The sequence below is a fragment of the Engystomops pustulosus genome, chromosome 1 (genome assembly GCF_040894005.1).
Source record: "Engystomops pustulosus chromosome 1, aEngPut4.maternal, whole genome shotgun sequence".
NCBI lineage: Eukaryota > Metazoa > Chordata > Amphibia > Anura > Leptodactylidae > Engystomops > Engystomops pustulosus.
The window spans coordinates 112791161-112805675 of NC_092411.1; the positions used below are offsets into that span (position 1 = coordinate 112791161).

General features: G+C 40.2%; 1 protein-coding gene across 7 annotated transcripts in view; it reads right to left on the reverse strand.

The window, feature by feature from the left end:
• The window catches only part of LOC140131432 (transducin-like enhancer protein 4), a 99027-nt gene that overhangs the window by 12592 nt on the left and 71920 nt on the right, over positions 1–14515 (reverse strand). For all 7 annotated transcript variants that reach the window (XM_072150895.1, XM_072150894.1, XM_072150893.1 and 4 more), the window contains 8 exons: positions 12527–12646; positions 10947–11000; positions 10657–10809; positions 9847–9976; positions 8660–8850; positions 6645–6721; positions 5536–5785; positions 3898–4145 (listed from right to left, as the gene is read on the reverse strand). In XM_072150895.1, coding sequence (XP_072006996.1) covers positions 3898–4145; positions 5536–5785; positions 6645–6721; positions 8660–8850; positions 9847–9976; positions 10657–10809; positions 10947–11000; positions 12527–12646 — 1223 coding nt within the window. The remainder of the gene's footprint in view (positions 1–3897; positions 4146–5535; positions 5786–6644; positions 6722–8659; positions 8851–9846; positions 9977–10656; positions 10810–10946; positions 11001–12526; positions 12647–14515) is intronic.

Below are 14515 nucleotides of genomic sequence, written 5' to 3' on the forward strand. Positions count from 1 at the left end.
GGGGGGGGGTGTGGAGTAGAAAAAGAATGCATGAGGAGGGGACAAAAGTTGATACAGCTACCCCCTCCCAACTGGGACTTACTACACACTGCTGGCAGAGAGCCAGGTAATGCTTTAAAGAATCATTGTACGTATGGAGAACATAACTACATCATTGCTTTAATTCATGTTTTTAGAAATGTTACTGAAAACTGCAAAAATATCTTACAGATTGGGAAATAAAGTGAAAAGAGTTTTCCTTTAATTTGCCTTTACCATGTTTTTAATTCATGATGGTTCGGATTACTGCTGAATTGACCAATAGTGTGGCATTTCTGAGCTGACACAATGTACTCTAAGAGAATCTTTATTTTATTTATAGTTTTTTTTTACGGCTGGACTGGACTGGTGGATAAAAGTCCACACAAATACATATACTGGCTGTATAAAAAAAAACAAAAAAGCAAAGTGGTTTGAGTATACACTGATCCTCCACCAATAACCTTTAATGTTTCTAACTCCACACTATCTAGTGACAAATAGTACTTACTGGAGGAGAATTCCTGACTACAATATAAGCATGCATAACTCAATTACTGAGGCGTAAAAGAAGTAAATATACAAACAGCAACAATTAAACCAAATGAGGGACACAGATCATATGATCTTCGGATGGTGACTTAACTCAAATGGTAACCCTCTGCCATAGCTTATATGATGAAAATTTACATGAAAAAGCATGCCACATATATGGCAGCCTGAAAGCCTGTCTGGATTTGGGAGCGGTCTTCTAATGTAGATGGTCTTTGGGAGAGAATTAACTGTACATATCATTTTACAAAGCTAGGTTAGCACCATTACCATGATATCCAATTTCATGGCAGTTTAGTCAAAACCCAAACAAAGCTCCTACAAGCAAAACCACTTACCAATTAAAGCTGAAAGCAACACAGGTTACCTAAAGCCGATGGCGTCAGTGTAACGCTAATCTGACTGCCAAGGGACCTTGTTAAACAATACCCATCATAACGCTATACAGACAAAAATATAAGGAGCACATAAGTAAGAAATCCTGACCGCTCTCATCTGAGAAAAACAATGAGATTATTCACACGCCGAAATTCACATATTGTAGAAAGGGTTGAGAACCAGTTTTTCACCCACACCATCTTTTGATCTCCAGGTTGATGAAGAAAAAAAACAAAAACAGGTTTGAGCCGACCGAGAGAATCCAGAAGCAAGTGGGATTAGCCCTTTCAAAGCATGCAAGCATCTCAATGTCATAAATCTCTCAGCGCACCTCCTTATAGCGAGAGAAACTTAACCAATTCCTTGGATGCCACTTGTATGACAACTGGAGAAACCAGAAGTGCTGTGGGTGGTGTTATCAGAGCACCTCAGCAATAACAATGCCCCATGCTACACTTCCACCACACAGCACCTTCAAAAACACCTAGAACCCTGAGGTGCTCTGCCCCAGCACTGCGGGCTCAAGTGCATGTTTCTAAAGTGAAGTTTTGGTGTGAAAGGAGCAGCTAAAAAAGAAAGACATGCGTGGGCATACTGCTACATAACATAGCAGTTAGTGTGGATGAGTAAACTGTGGTGACAGATTCCCTTTACAATATGTACTTTGGCCAAAATAGGATAAGCACATGAACGCTAAAGCTCTTCAACCTACTGTATAACATCTTATGGAAGCATAAAGGGCTTATACATGTATTTGGCTGCAGGGTTCAGCCACCTTTGTATGTAAGAGACCGAACCAGACAGTATTAGGCCAAAGTCTTCATTAATCAGACACAGTGTCATTTAGACTCTCACTAAGGGCTATCATTACATGAAAGGGAGAGGACAAATCATCCATTTCATCAGGTGACACCATTTTGGGCTTTGAACGTTCTGGAAAATTACTGTGATGTTCATCGATTTGCAACTCAAGAATACATCGCAAAAAGCCACAAAATACAGAGTGGATGGGAAGGCGAAAACACAAACCTATCTATTGACAAGCTAGATGAGAGATGACATTTATGGATTGAAAGGCAATGATACAGGTTATTAAAATTTGTGAAATCACAGCCTTATGATCTTGGGTTAAAGTCCTATTGAGATAGTTTACTGTTCCAGGGAAAAATCCTTGTATACTTTATCTGTGCTTATTCTACAACAATTTATTGCCATAATAGCATTGTTATCGGCATTGCAGTATTAATAAAGTCCTTCCTTACTAGGTGACAGGAAGCTTGCATGTATTCCAATCTTAGACATATACACTCACCAGCCACTTTATTAGGTACACCATGCTTATAACGGGTTGGACCCCTTTTGCCTTCAGAACTGCCTCAATTCTTCATGGCATAAATTCAACAAGGTGCTGGAAGCATTCCTCAGAGATTTTGGTCCATATTGACATGATGGCATCACACAGTTGCCGCAGATTTGTCGGCTGCACATCCATGATGCGAATCTCCCGTTCCACCACATCCCAAAGATGCTCTATTGGATTGAGATCTGGTGACTGTGGAGGCCATTTGAGTACAGTGAACTCATTGTCATGTTCAAAAAACCAGTCTGAGATGATTCCAGCTTTATGACATGGCGCATTATCCTGCTGAAAGTAGCCATCAGATGTTGGGTACATTGTGGTCATAAAGGGATGGACATGGTCAGCAACAATACTCAGGTAGGCTGTGGCGTTGCAACGATACTCAATTGGTACCAAGGGGCCCAAAGAGTGCCAAGAAAATATTCCCCACACCACGACACCACCACCACCAGCCTGAACCGTTGATACAAGGCAGGATGGATCCATGCTTTCATGTTGTTGACGCCAAATTCTGACCCTACCATCCGAATGTCGCAGCAGAAATCGAGACTCATAAGACCAGGCAACGTTTTTCCAATCTTCTACTGTCCAATTTCGATGAGCTTGGGCAAATTGTAGCCATAGTTTCCTGTTCTTAGCTGAAAGGAGTGGCACCCGGTGTGGTCTTCTGCTGCTGTAGCCCATCTGCCTCATAGTTCGACGTACTGTGCGTTCAGAGATGCTCTTCTGCCTACCTTGGTTGTAACGGGTGGCGATTTGAGTCACTGTTGCCTTTCTATCAGCTCGAACCAGTCTGCCCATTCTCCTCTGACCTCTGGCATCAGCAAGGCATTTCCGCCCACAGAACTGCCGCTCACTGGATGTTTTTTCTTTTTCGGACCATTCTCTGTAAGCCCTAGAGATGGTTGTGCGTGAAAATCCCAGTAGATCAGCAGTTTCTGAAATACTCAAACCAGCCCTTCTGGCACCAACAACCATGCCACGTTCAAAGGCACTCAAATCACCTTTCTTCCCCATACTGATGCTCGGTTTGAACTGCAGGAGATTGTCTTGACCATGTCTACATGCCTAAATGCACTGAGTTGCCGCCATGTGATTGGCTGATTAGAAATTAAGTGTTAACGAGCAGTTGGACAGGTGTACCTAATAAAGTGGCCAGTGAGTGTATATTCCCTCCACCCATGTATTTTTGATTTTTCAATGTAGCGTCAACTACTGTGATAGTGTATTTATTTCTTATCAAGATTATAGCTTACAAAATGCAGGCTTTGCCAATATTCATCAGATCCATTGATATAATTTGAGAGAGCTCTCTCCTGGAGCCTAGAGAATACTAGGAAACGTGGCAGACAGTAGATAACAAGTTGCTGCGGCCGTTGAGGTCATGAGATAGCAGCATAAGGCTTTTTGAAGATAATGTCTAGTATATTGACCTTGAGATGCAAAGAAATACACCAAAACGACAGATAAACTGATTGTGTATAGTAGTTGTGCAATGTAATGCCAGACATACAAAGCCAGTCTTATTTAAAACATTATAAATTCTTTAAGCCATCGTTATGTAGGTGGCCTTTAGACGACGTACGTACCTTACAAGGGTCTGATTGTGCAAGTCCCATACGGCAATGTTGCCATCACTACAGCAGGAGAAGCAGACTTTGGAATCGGGGCTGATGGCCAGGGCATAGCAGGCAGGAGCAGATGATGTCAGCTCTGCCTTTATACGTGGGGTGGGTGCTGCCAGGTCCCATATGGATAACGTGCTGGCTTCCCCTCCAACAATAAGAGTGCGCCCATCAGGGAGTAATCTACAGGAGCGGATGTAGTTATCTCTGTTCTGCAGAGACAAAAACCATTGGGATATGAAATAGGTACTTCCAGCAAGTAACAGTCACACTGAGTTATTCATTGTTCTACGTAAACAGCTGTTATATTAGAATTGCTATTTGTACTTTATTTTGCAACTTAAAAAAAATGCATGAAAAATAAAAACCTCATGGGTGCTGGGTTAAACTCTACACGGGAAAGCTCTTAGAGCGCAAACATCCCCTCCTGGTTTTAATGAGCCATTTGCTGTTATGACAATGATAGAGTGGATTCATGCCAGAAAATGATATGACATTAGGCAACTACTTAAACTTGATCTTAAATTCAGTGTTGGAAGATAATTTATCTTAATTAACATCAAAATCCAAGGCTGGAAAGTCAACCCAAACTTTCGAATGCTGAACAACTTGGCTCTACATGATATATAGTTCAGTGCAGAAGTCAATATGCTAATAGATAAAATATCGCCTGCACTGTTTTACATTCCACTATTAATCCTCAATGAATGGTAAATTAATGGCATTATTTTCTGCTACATGGAAGGTTACCACCCTCCAGAGAATGTCTATGGTGGCTCCAGGCCAAAATAAGTTATTAATCACTCCACCGCATGTCTTTAAGCAGTGTTTTAAAGAAGGGTTTGCTCATGAATCTCTATTTGATAAGCTATGAATTTACTAATTGTATAATAAAGAGCCATGATACTTCTCCATAGTGTCTAATACATAAAGAGGACCTTCAGTATGGGAACATGCTCTCTATGCATACATTTCCTTCTTAGGTATGTGATGTGCTATTATTTAATTCATAATTATTTATTTAAATCCCACCTAAAAAGCTGCAGTATAAAGCAGAGAGAAAGCTGGCAACAATAAATGGGGTTATTCCACATCACATCACCAATACATAAGATAGTGTCGGATTACTTGGGGGTCCACTTCTAAAAACACTCCTAATCCAAAATAACCTTAGTCCAGTATCCCAAGTTTTAAGTAAGCAACAATTGCACATCGGTGCTGCTACAGCATTCTCTCTTCATGAGCTTATTGAGAAGGCCCAATACAGGGGGTTTGCTTCAATCCTATAGATTATTCTCTTTAAACGTAGGTCCCAGAGCTAGAGCACCCCAACAGGTAGAAATGCTAAGTTCACTTCAGCTGTGCAGGTTTGGTCTGGTAAATCCAGAACATAAAAGCTGGTTGCCCACAAGCTCTGTGTGCGTGTCCATGTTTTAATAAAATATGCAGCTTCCACCTATAAGTAGTAACAGTAGCTTAGCACACAATTTAATACACACAACTGTCCAAAAATATATATTTATTCTTAAGGAAATTCTCATATAAAAAAAAGGTATATTTTGTTTCACTTGCCATTTTTCTAACATTTCCAAAAATACTTACCAAGCAGTCCAGCTGAGAGACAGGGCTTTTGTTCCCTGGGTGACTAATATCCCAGACTTTTACACATCCTTTTCCACCAGTGTACACGTGTCTTGTGGGGTTGCTGATGGTGACGGCACAAACCACTTCCCCGTGATTTAGTGTGTTTATCTGCCGTGCATGCCGAGGGATCCCTGGACCGATCAGGGCATCAGGAGGGAACGGAACTGGCTGCATCTGCCCGTCAGCACTTACATGGAATGAATATGCACTAATTAGAAAAAGAAATAATTTTAAAACATATTCAGGAGATAAAACTAAATTGTCAAATTCCACAAGTGGTAAACTATTCCTCTCTTCCTATTATATGTAAAATAAAACAAGTCATAAGGGCTCATTCACAAGGCCGTCTGGGGGACAAACATGCGGGCGCAAATTTGTGGCTGCATGTACGCCCCATAGACGCCAATGGGGTCCCAGCGGCTGTACGGTGCCACATATGTGTGGCCCGATCCGCGCTGTACACCGCAAAAAGAGCACGCACCATCTTTTTGAGAGTGTGGAGCCAGGCGCCGCTGTTTTCTATTGAGGGAGGAGGAGTCCGCACAAGGCGGTATGCCCGCACGGCAGACATATCACGTGTGAATGTACCCTAACACTAAGTAATCTTACAAGTATAATTCCACAAACACCACAACAGGCATATAAGTAAAAAGACAAAATGAAAACTTTACATCGGCACTAAAGGAAGCATATCCTCATCCCCACACCTCGGCTTCCTGCTCTACTCATCCCTAATCATAGTTTAGCCTTTATGACCCTCTTGAGCATTTCCAGCCGCCTTGTTTTGATTTAGAAGTTATCTATTGGTGTTCACAAAGCAATTATCCTTGAAACAATGTATTCTGAAAGATACATAAAAACTGCATCTGTAGTCTGTGCCGTAAACCACAGCAGAAAAGCTAAAAAGACATTTTAGAAGAACAACAAGAGAGAATTAAATCGACTAAAAACATAAGGCCCAAGAAAAATAATTCTCTTGGACAATTCAATTTTATCTTAAAAAACATAAAATGGAGTAAAACGGCAAAGATTATCTGTCAGAAAGATGAGAATTATTAAGTACTCACGGCTTTCCACCTGGGATGCCTGTCAGGTTTGGAGGGATTCCTGGAACACGCATATGGTGATGGGGATCAAAGCCAACCTGCATAAAAAGTGGGGAAACATGAGAACAATTGTAGGTCTACAGATCTTTAAGATAACATACTGTGGGTGGAGGAACATCTACTGCTACATACAAATATGCAAGTGTATAGAAAATTGTGTATATGTTCACATGTGTGCAGGGTATTTTCCTGATTTTTCTCTTAAGAGAATCACTTGGACTATAAATCATAAAATAGCAATAAAGCAACACTTATTTACTATGGTGGAATAAAGCAACATTATTTTCATAACAAGAGATGTTTCGCCTTCTCTATGAAGGCATTATCAAGTGTCCATCACATTTTGGAAGACTTTTCAACCAGATTTTTGACACTATCTAAAAGGAGGCTTTGCTGCAACAGTGAACATGACCCAATTCTTCTTCCATTGAGACAAACATTGCTAACCTACTCATTGGTTTGACAGATTTTTATTCTAAAAAGAGGCAAGTTTCTTAAAACATAATATTTGCATAAAATTAAAGGCAGATGAAACGCAGCGTGGCAAAACGTGCGTCAGGGTGTCACAGAGTAGACGCTGGCTTCCTCAGATACAGGTAAAAAGTTTTCTGCACATGATTATTGCACCTGCCAATATTAAGTACAAGCTCTGTTCTTATTGCTACTACAAAACAACAAGTACAAATCTATCCCTTTGGGATCAGTAAGGGCATACCTACATCTATGTTGTAATATCAAAACAGACCTAAACCCTCTCAAATGAGAAGATCGTTTGAGGTTTCTGTACATTAGAGGGCATCCTCTCTATCTCCTTTTCGTTAAACTATTGTTACTATAGTTTAGGCTTGGTATTTGATAAGTTCCTCACTGAGTGTATTGCAGACTATATGACTATATATATGACAATATCAAACCTATTAACCAACTTTTTGTGAGACATTGTGGAGTTGTACAAATATGAATTCAGCACCAGAATGAGTTGTTTCATTATGCTAGCGTCATCCCAATGTTTTTCTGTGTGTTCCTTCAGTACAGTGCATTTCTTTTTAAAGGAAACCTACCACTTGAAGTGGCAGGTTTCAGAAGAAAACACCGAGCACCAGCTCAGGCTGAGCTGGTGCCGGTGCTTATTTTTGTTAGAGTTTTAAACCGCGGTATAAAACACTTTTTAAACTGTATAGCCGGCGCAGGGAGGTACGCGCTCGGCTACATAGGAAGTGAAGGAGAGCCGCGCGCATGGTAAGCGCCGAGCGCGTACCTCCCTGCGCCGGCTATACAGTTTAAAAAGTGTTTTAAACCGCGATACCGCGGTTTAAAACACTAACAAAAATAAGCACCAGCACCAGCTCAGCCTGAGCTGGTGCTCAGTGTTTTCTTCTGAAACCTGCCACTTCAAGTGGTAGGTTTCCTTTAAATGTTTTTCCCCCTTTATTATGAGAATTAAATGCAATTTATATACTTTTGGACACATTGGTGTTTGAAATCTGGCATTTTGTTGTTTTGGTGGGATGTAGATTGTCCAGTGTGCTAGTAGATTTACACACATCATGCCCAACTTAATTATTTTCAGGAATCATAACCGTATATAGGTACAGAGACACCAAGTTCTAATCCATTCCAAGTCTATGGGACCAGAAAATATATCAAAATCTGCAGCAATGTGCAGGTACGATCACTTTTCCATCCAAGCCCTGTTCTGGTAAGGTTACCCTACTCCCAGTGTCTTGTTTCTTGGACTACTGCAGATCACTTTTCTGGGAAAACCACTAACTCATTTTGCTTACTGGAGTACAAGAGAAAAGACAAAAGAATGGCACACTACATATACTGCTTGATAGATTTAGCTCACATTAGGTTGTGTAGCCTGTGTATATCATAGCAAACTCTCAGCATAGACAAGTATTATGTATGCACCGCCAATAGACAAATATTTTGAAATGCACAAAAACATTGTCAAAATATAACAAATGACTTACCACTGGGGACCTGCCATACGCTGCAGCAGCTGCAGCTGCGGCCGCAGCAGCGCTCATCTGTGGGGAGATGTTGTGTAGACTAGCATAGGCAGCTCCTGGACTGGTCAGTTCTCCATTCATCCCAGCATGGGGGACTATTCCAAATGGTGTTGGATAAGGACAAGGGACTGCCATTGGAGTCCTTAGACCTGCTATAAAGAACATGTATAGACAGGTTGTAAATTACAATAGTAATTGAAATTCATAGCTTTTGCATCAGTAACAGACTTTGTGCGTAGTGCTGCATCCACATCTCATCCACATCTGACTGTGGCTCCATAAGCACAAGTCTAAAAGGGCTACTGAATCATCATACCACTTGTCATTGTCATTCCTTAACTGGCTATCAGTGCCTAAGAGGGTGCATGGATGGGAATAAAAGATCCAAATCATGCAGATATACAACCCTACCCTTATATATCCCATTATAAGGAATGCATAAGATCTATATTAAATTAAATCTAATGCCAACAGAGAAAATTCAGCTTATAAAATGAATAATTAAAGGGAATTGATTTAAGTGGAATTGAAAAAAATAAAAATAAAATCGATCTTTATAATAATAAATAATTATAATAAATTAACACTGGCTAATTCCATAGAGGGTTTGTCTATTTGCAGACAATAGACTATGTTACAGGTTACCCCTAGAAAAATCTGCCCAATGGCACAACACCACAATACTTTGAATGGACATGAACGTGTTTTGCACAAATCCATTTGCAGGCTGTGGAAAACCCACAGCAGGTCATAGCCCATGTATGTGGGTTAGGCCATCCCATAGGAGTCAATAGGAATGTAAAAAATATCACTGCCAAATGGTGTGATCTGTGTGACCCAAGAATTTGCAGATTTGTTAAATCAACAGATGACACAAAGACCATTTCTGATGAACATACAGATCAGCACCAAAATGCCCATGATGACACACAGAATGCAAAAAAGGCTCTCAGCCCGAGAACGGCACCGTTTTGTGGAGGTTGTCTTAACCCCACAATGAGTCTGCTCCGTTCTATCACTGAGCAAAGCCATTAGGCTGCTGTAACACTTCTCACTAAATTCTGAACAGCTCAGACAAGATGGCAGCCCCTATAATTATGTTTCACAATTGGTAAAACATTCCCTTTAAATAGAAATATTGCTCTTACTTAATGGGTCGACTCCTGGTGGCTTGCCAGGCACAGGCCGCAGTCCAGTCGAGTTGCTGCCAGGTGTAGGGGCATCAGTACGTGGAGTGGGTGTGTTCGATTTGGAAACAGGAGTTGTAGACTTCTCATTCTTCCAGGAGGTAAATATAAAGGGAGAGATAGAAGTAGGTTTTATAAAGCACTCAATTCAAATTCCAAAGTGCAAATATGCTTGTCTTTAGATAAAACAAACATGTAAGAGTTACATCAGCACTACACAACCACTAACAAAAAGAATCTCTGGCTGGAGCAAAGGATACAACATGCTAAATGACTTGAATCCTCCCAAAAGTAAACAACTTATTGACTTTATGGTTTACTCGACTGAAAACCTCAAATACTCACCCTGCTTAAGTCAACATCCCTAATGGAAGAGTCATAACATATGTGCTTTCACAATCAGATCTTTCAAGTATCTATTCATAACATAGGAGTGTACAGCAGACCAGTGTAACCAGAGCAGCAAAAATGGAAACACACCTGTAGGGTCATGTCAGGGAGGAGCACAGTCCTCAAAATGTATAATTTGTTCTCAATTTTCAAAAGGGAAAAAGTTCAGGAGAGCTTATGGACTCAACTCCTTCATACAGAAGAAGAGTCCAGTGCTTACAGTAAGCCATCACATATCCACAGCACAGGTAATTTACTGACTGTTTGCTGGGGTATTTATTGAGGGTCCTGGCTGTGAGCCAGCTTTCCACCCACAACGTTTGGTTATTCGTGATCTGAAAATTAGATAAAAAGAATTCTTCCACTTCAAGCGTGACTTACAAGGCTGAGTTCTTTGGACTTTGAAGAAGGTGTACTGCTTGAAGATGCAATGGAGGCCGGGCTGATAGGAGGATCTTTTTTAAGAAGTCGGGCTTTATCCAGGCCGTTCTCCCTCGGAGAATGTGCAGGGCTTCCTCTTGGTGAAGAAGGATCCTTTGAGAGAAAAAAAAAAAAAAGTTGTTGCCATTTCAAAGTTATTAAAGGGTTAAATGGTCTTCATAACACTCATTGATATTACATGAAGCACAACTATGACAAAGCAAACAAAATAAAATAAGCAGAACACAGACCTCGTTGGAAACATCCACCACAAGGTTATCATCACTTTTTTCACCGTCGCTGTCCTGAAATGAGAAATTAAAGAGTTTGTAATCAAACAACAAATATAACACAACTACTTCTCATCTGTCCCTGGCATATAGGGGTTTCTGAGATCCAATAAACCCATGTAATGTAAATAATGGGCCTAGGGATCTGTTGACTTACACCTCAAGAGAATTCATAGGCTTCACTACTATGAGTCAAAGGTCAAAGAGTGCCCTATTTAGACTACTCCATAACAGTTACAAGAAAAATAATAACACATCACATGACTCCTTTGGGACTACATCAGACAAGGCCCAATACTCTATTGTCGTGGGGGCCAAGATCATGTCAATTAGAGTTACAGCATTTACAGCAGCCTCATGGCCATGGGCAGCAATCGTTTGGAGCACTCATTAACATCTACAGAGTTTTGTCTGTCTGTCCCTTATAGACGCAGGCAATTCCTGCCAGCTCTAGAGAACAATTTGTATCAAGCACACAGCCAAATCCTTGGAAAAAAACTTGGCGATTGGTGAAGCAGAGGACATCCTTCCATGACCCTCAGCCTTCTTTAATAATCTCTAAATACACAAGTTCTGCTCTGCATAATATTTAATCTCCTAAAATATTGGAGGACATCATTGTGAACCTGGATTTGAGGGCAAAAATCTTCAGGACAGGTTCCCCCTAAAGGAAATATACCAACAAAATTAAGCATGATAAACCAAAGACACTTACTCAAAGATCCAGGCACCATGACTGTGGTAATCTTCTTATATTTGGTATTTATGGCCTTCTTACATTTTAATGTAATGTAATGGCCCAGAAGAGCACTTCCGCTGCAGTGAGATTACATTGGGCTCAGGGAGGGGGATGTGCTGAGGGAGCAGGACTAGACCATGCAATAGCGGGTACAGGTGCAGCACAGAGGGGCACTGGTAACACCTCAAAGAGCTTTAAGGTTGAAGGATTGTAAACCAAGCACACTTCTGCTCTTCTTTTAAAGAAAAGCCTTATGGAAATGATCCTGAAGGGGGGGTGCAGGCTCCATTAACACACATCTGCATGTTAGTGTGCTGGGCTTACAATCCTTGAACCTGGTGGTAGATTTCCTTTAAAAGGAAGGATGGATAACAAATAGAAGACTACCACAGTCACAGTTCCTGGATCAATAAGTGTCCCCGGTTTATCATGCTGGATATTGATTGGGAAGTGATCTCTTAAAGAAATGCTTCAAACTTTACTGAACAAAAAAAATATATATATATTTTTCTAATCATGTTTTAGACAACATAGTCCATAGCAACATGCTGATGACCAAGTAAACAGATAACCATATGAACTGGACGTACCTCTCACTAAACAAACTCTTGACTGTATTCACCCTAACCAAATACTCCCTTTGGAAATATTTATGCTGCTTTATGAACCATTAAGCATATTTACTTGTCAAAGATAAATAGCGAGGTCTGGAGTCCCGTTGAGTCAGGTACACTGAACATGTAGATGAACAAGAGCCATGGCAAGCTGGTGCCATATTCTACAACGACTTGGAAGTACTTACATAACGGGCAGCTATATCTTTTTCTTCAGTCTTTTGCTTTTTACTGTCTGAGGAATAATCTGCCGAATTTCTGTGCTTTTCTGCTGCTCTAAAACTTGCAGACGGAGACACTGATGAGCTCTGAAAGAAACCAAAAAGCAGCCCTTAGCAAAGTACAAGAAATAGATCTAACTGCACATGCACTTCTATAGAATGATTGATGCTGTTAAAAAGTATATTATTTAATTTTCTTATTATTTTTTTTACCCAAAAAGAAAAACAAACATCTACTGTACTCCTTCTACATGTAAAGCACCACTTAGCCCAGTGGTTTCAATATTGAGAAAGTAATAGGTCTCTACTGTAGTCTCTTCAGGACAAAAGAATTGGCTAAATCAAACACGCCTGATGCTTCCTATGTCTGATGCGATAGTTGGGGCACTATCACTTTGCAATTTTTTTTTATATAAGTTATGGAGACTTTTTAGAACATTGCATTCTTTGAATAATTTTGTCCTGTCGCTTCTCTCTACAAGTTTAACAGAAAAAAAAATTGATATCGTAACAAATTCAGCAGGGAATGTTATTCATAATGGAGTGAAGAAAAAAAAAAAAGTCAAATTGCTTCGATTGAGAGATTGTGAAGTTGACATGTTAGAAAGAAGTCTCAATGTTCCATTTAACATGAAGAAATATCACAGTAAAATGACCACTTCCAATTTGTTAAGCAATATCTCCCATACTTCATTAAGTACAGACGAAAAACAGGTGCAGCTTGTAAATGTGGACTATAAAACGTAGGTTAAGACACTAAAACGCCAATGTAATAATCATCTTGGCTTGTACTAAAAAGGCGGCTGGGTAAACACAAAGTATTAAGAACATTTTACCTTAAAGGGAACCTCTCACTATATTTTAACATGTGCAGCTAGTGGCAGGTTCCCATAGAGCCCTATTAACCGACTGACTCTTCTTTTAGCTAAAAAAGGTTTCCTTATTTTGTATTTACTGGCATCAAAGGGGGTGTATTCTGCTCACCCAGCCCTCTCACCCCCCCATCTACTGCTGCCCCTGTCACGTGACCAAGGTGATGATATATTCAACATCATCCCAAGTATGCATCTGATCACATGAAATCACAGCGTACCTCGTCAGGAGATGGGCAGAGCTAGAAGTCCATGGAGGCATGCTGTGATTTCATGTGATCAGATACATACATGGGCTAGAAGTTACACATGTAACAGGACCTTAGATGATCCCACCCTGGTCACATAACATGAAGAGTCCACTTATATAACAAAGTTATTTATTTTAATAAAAGTATTTATTTGGGGTGGGTTAATTGCATGGCAGGTTCTCTTTAACCAATAGCGAATTAAAAAAAATAAAATAAAAATAAACATTAAAAAAGCAGTCTACTTCAAAATGTTACAGTTCATTAAAGTCTTTATCACATCAGTTTCTGAAAAAGGAAGGCAACAATCCCTATATGACCATCCATGCGACTATACATGAGAGCATTTTACACACGGTATAACAAGTCTGATTTAATATTACTCACAAAAGGTAGCTACCAAAACGTAGCTGCACCACTTTGGGGGCAAAAAGGACTTTTATTAAGAGGGATACATTGGGATACACTTTCTATTAGAAACAGCACCACAGTTGTCTGTAGGGAAAACCATTTTGGGATGAAGACAAACAAGTGAAGTTTTTGTTATCAAGCATGGATAAACCAGGGACACTTGCTTATAGATCCAGGCACTGACTGTGTTAACCTTCTTATATTTACTATCCACAGTCTCCTTCCTTCTAAAATAAAACTTTTAAAATTATGTTAATCCGTCTGAAGGGCTCTTGCGGTGGGGGGTGGGAGTTATAGGGCCCTTTGATGAAGACTTTTCACTGGTTGTTATAATGAGCAAAACAAGTCTCACCCTCCCTCTGCCTGTATGATGTAACAGCACCAGAAAGTGCAGGGGATGAAGACACCTACTCTGCTCATTGTGA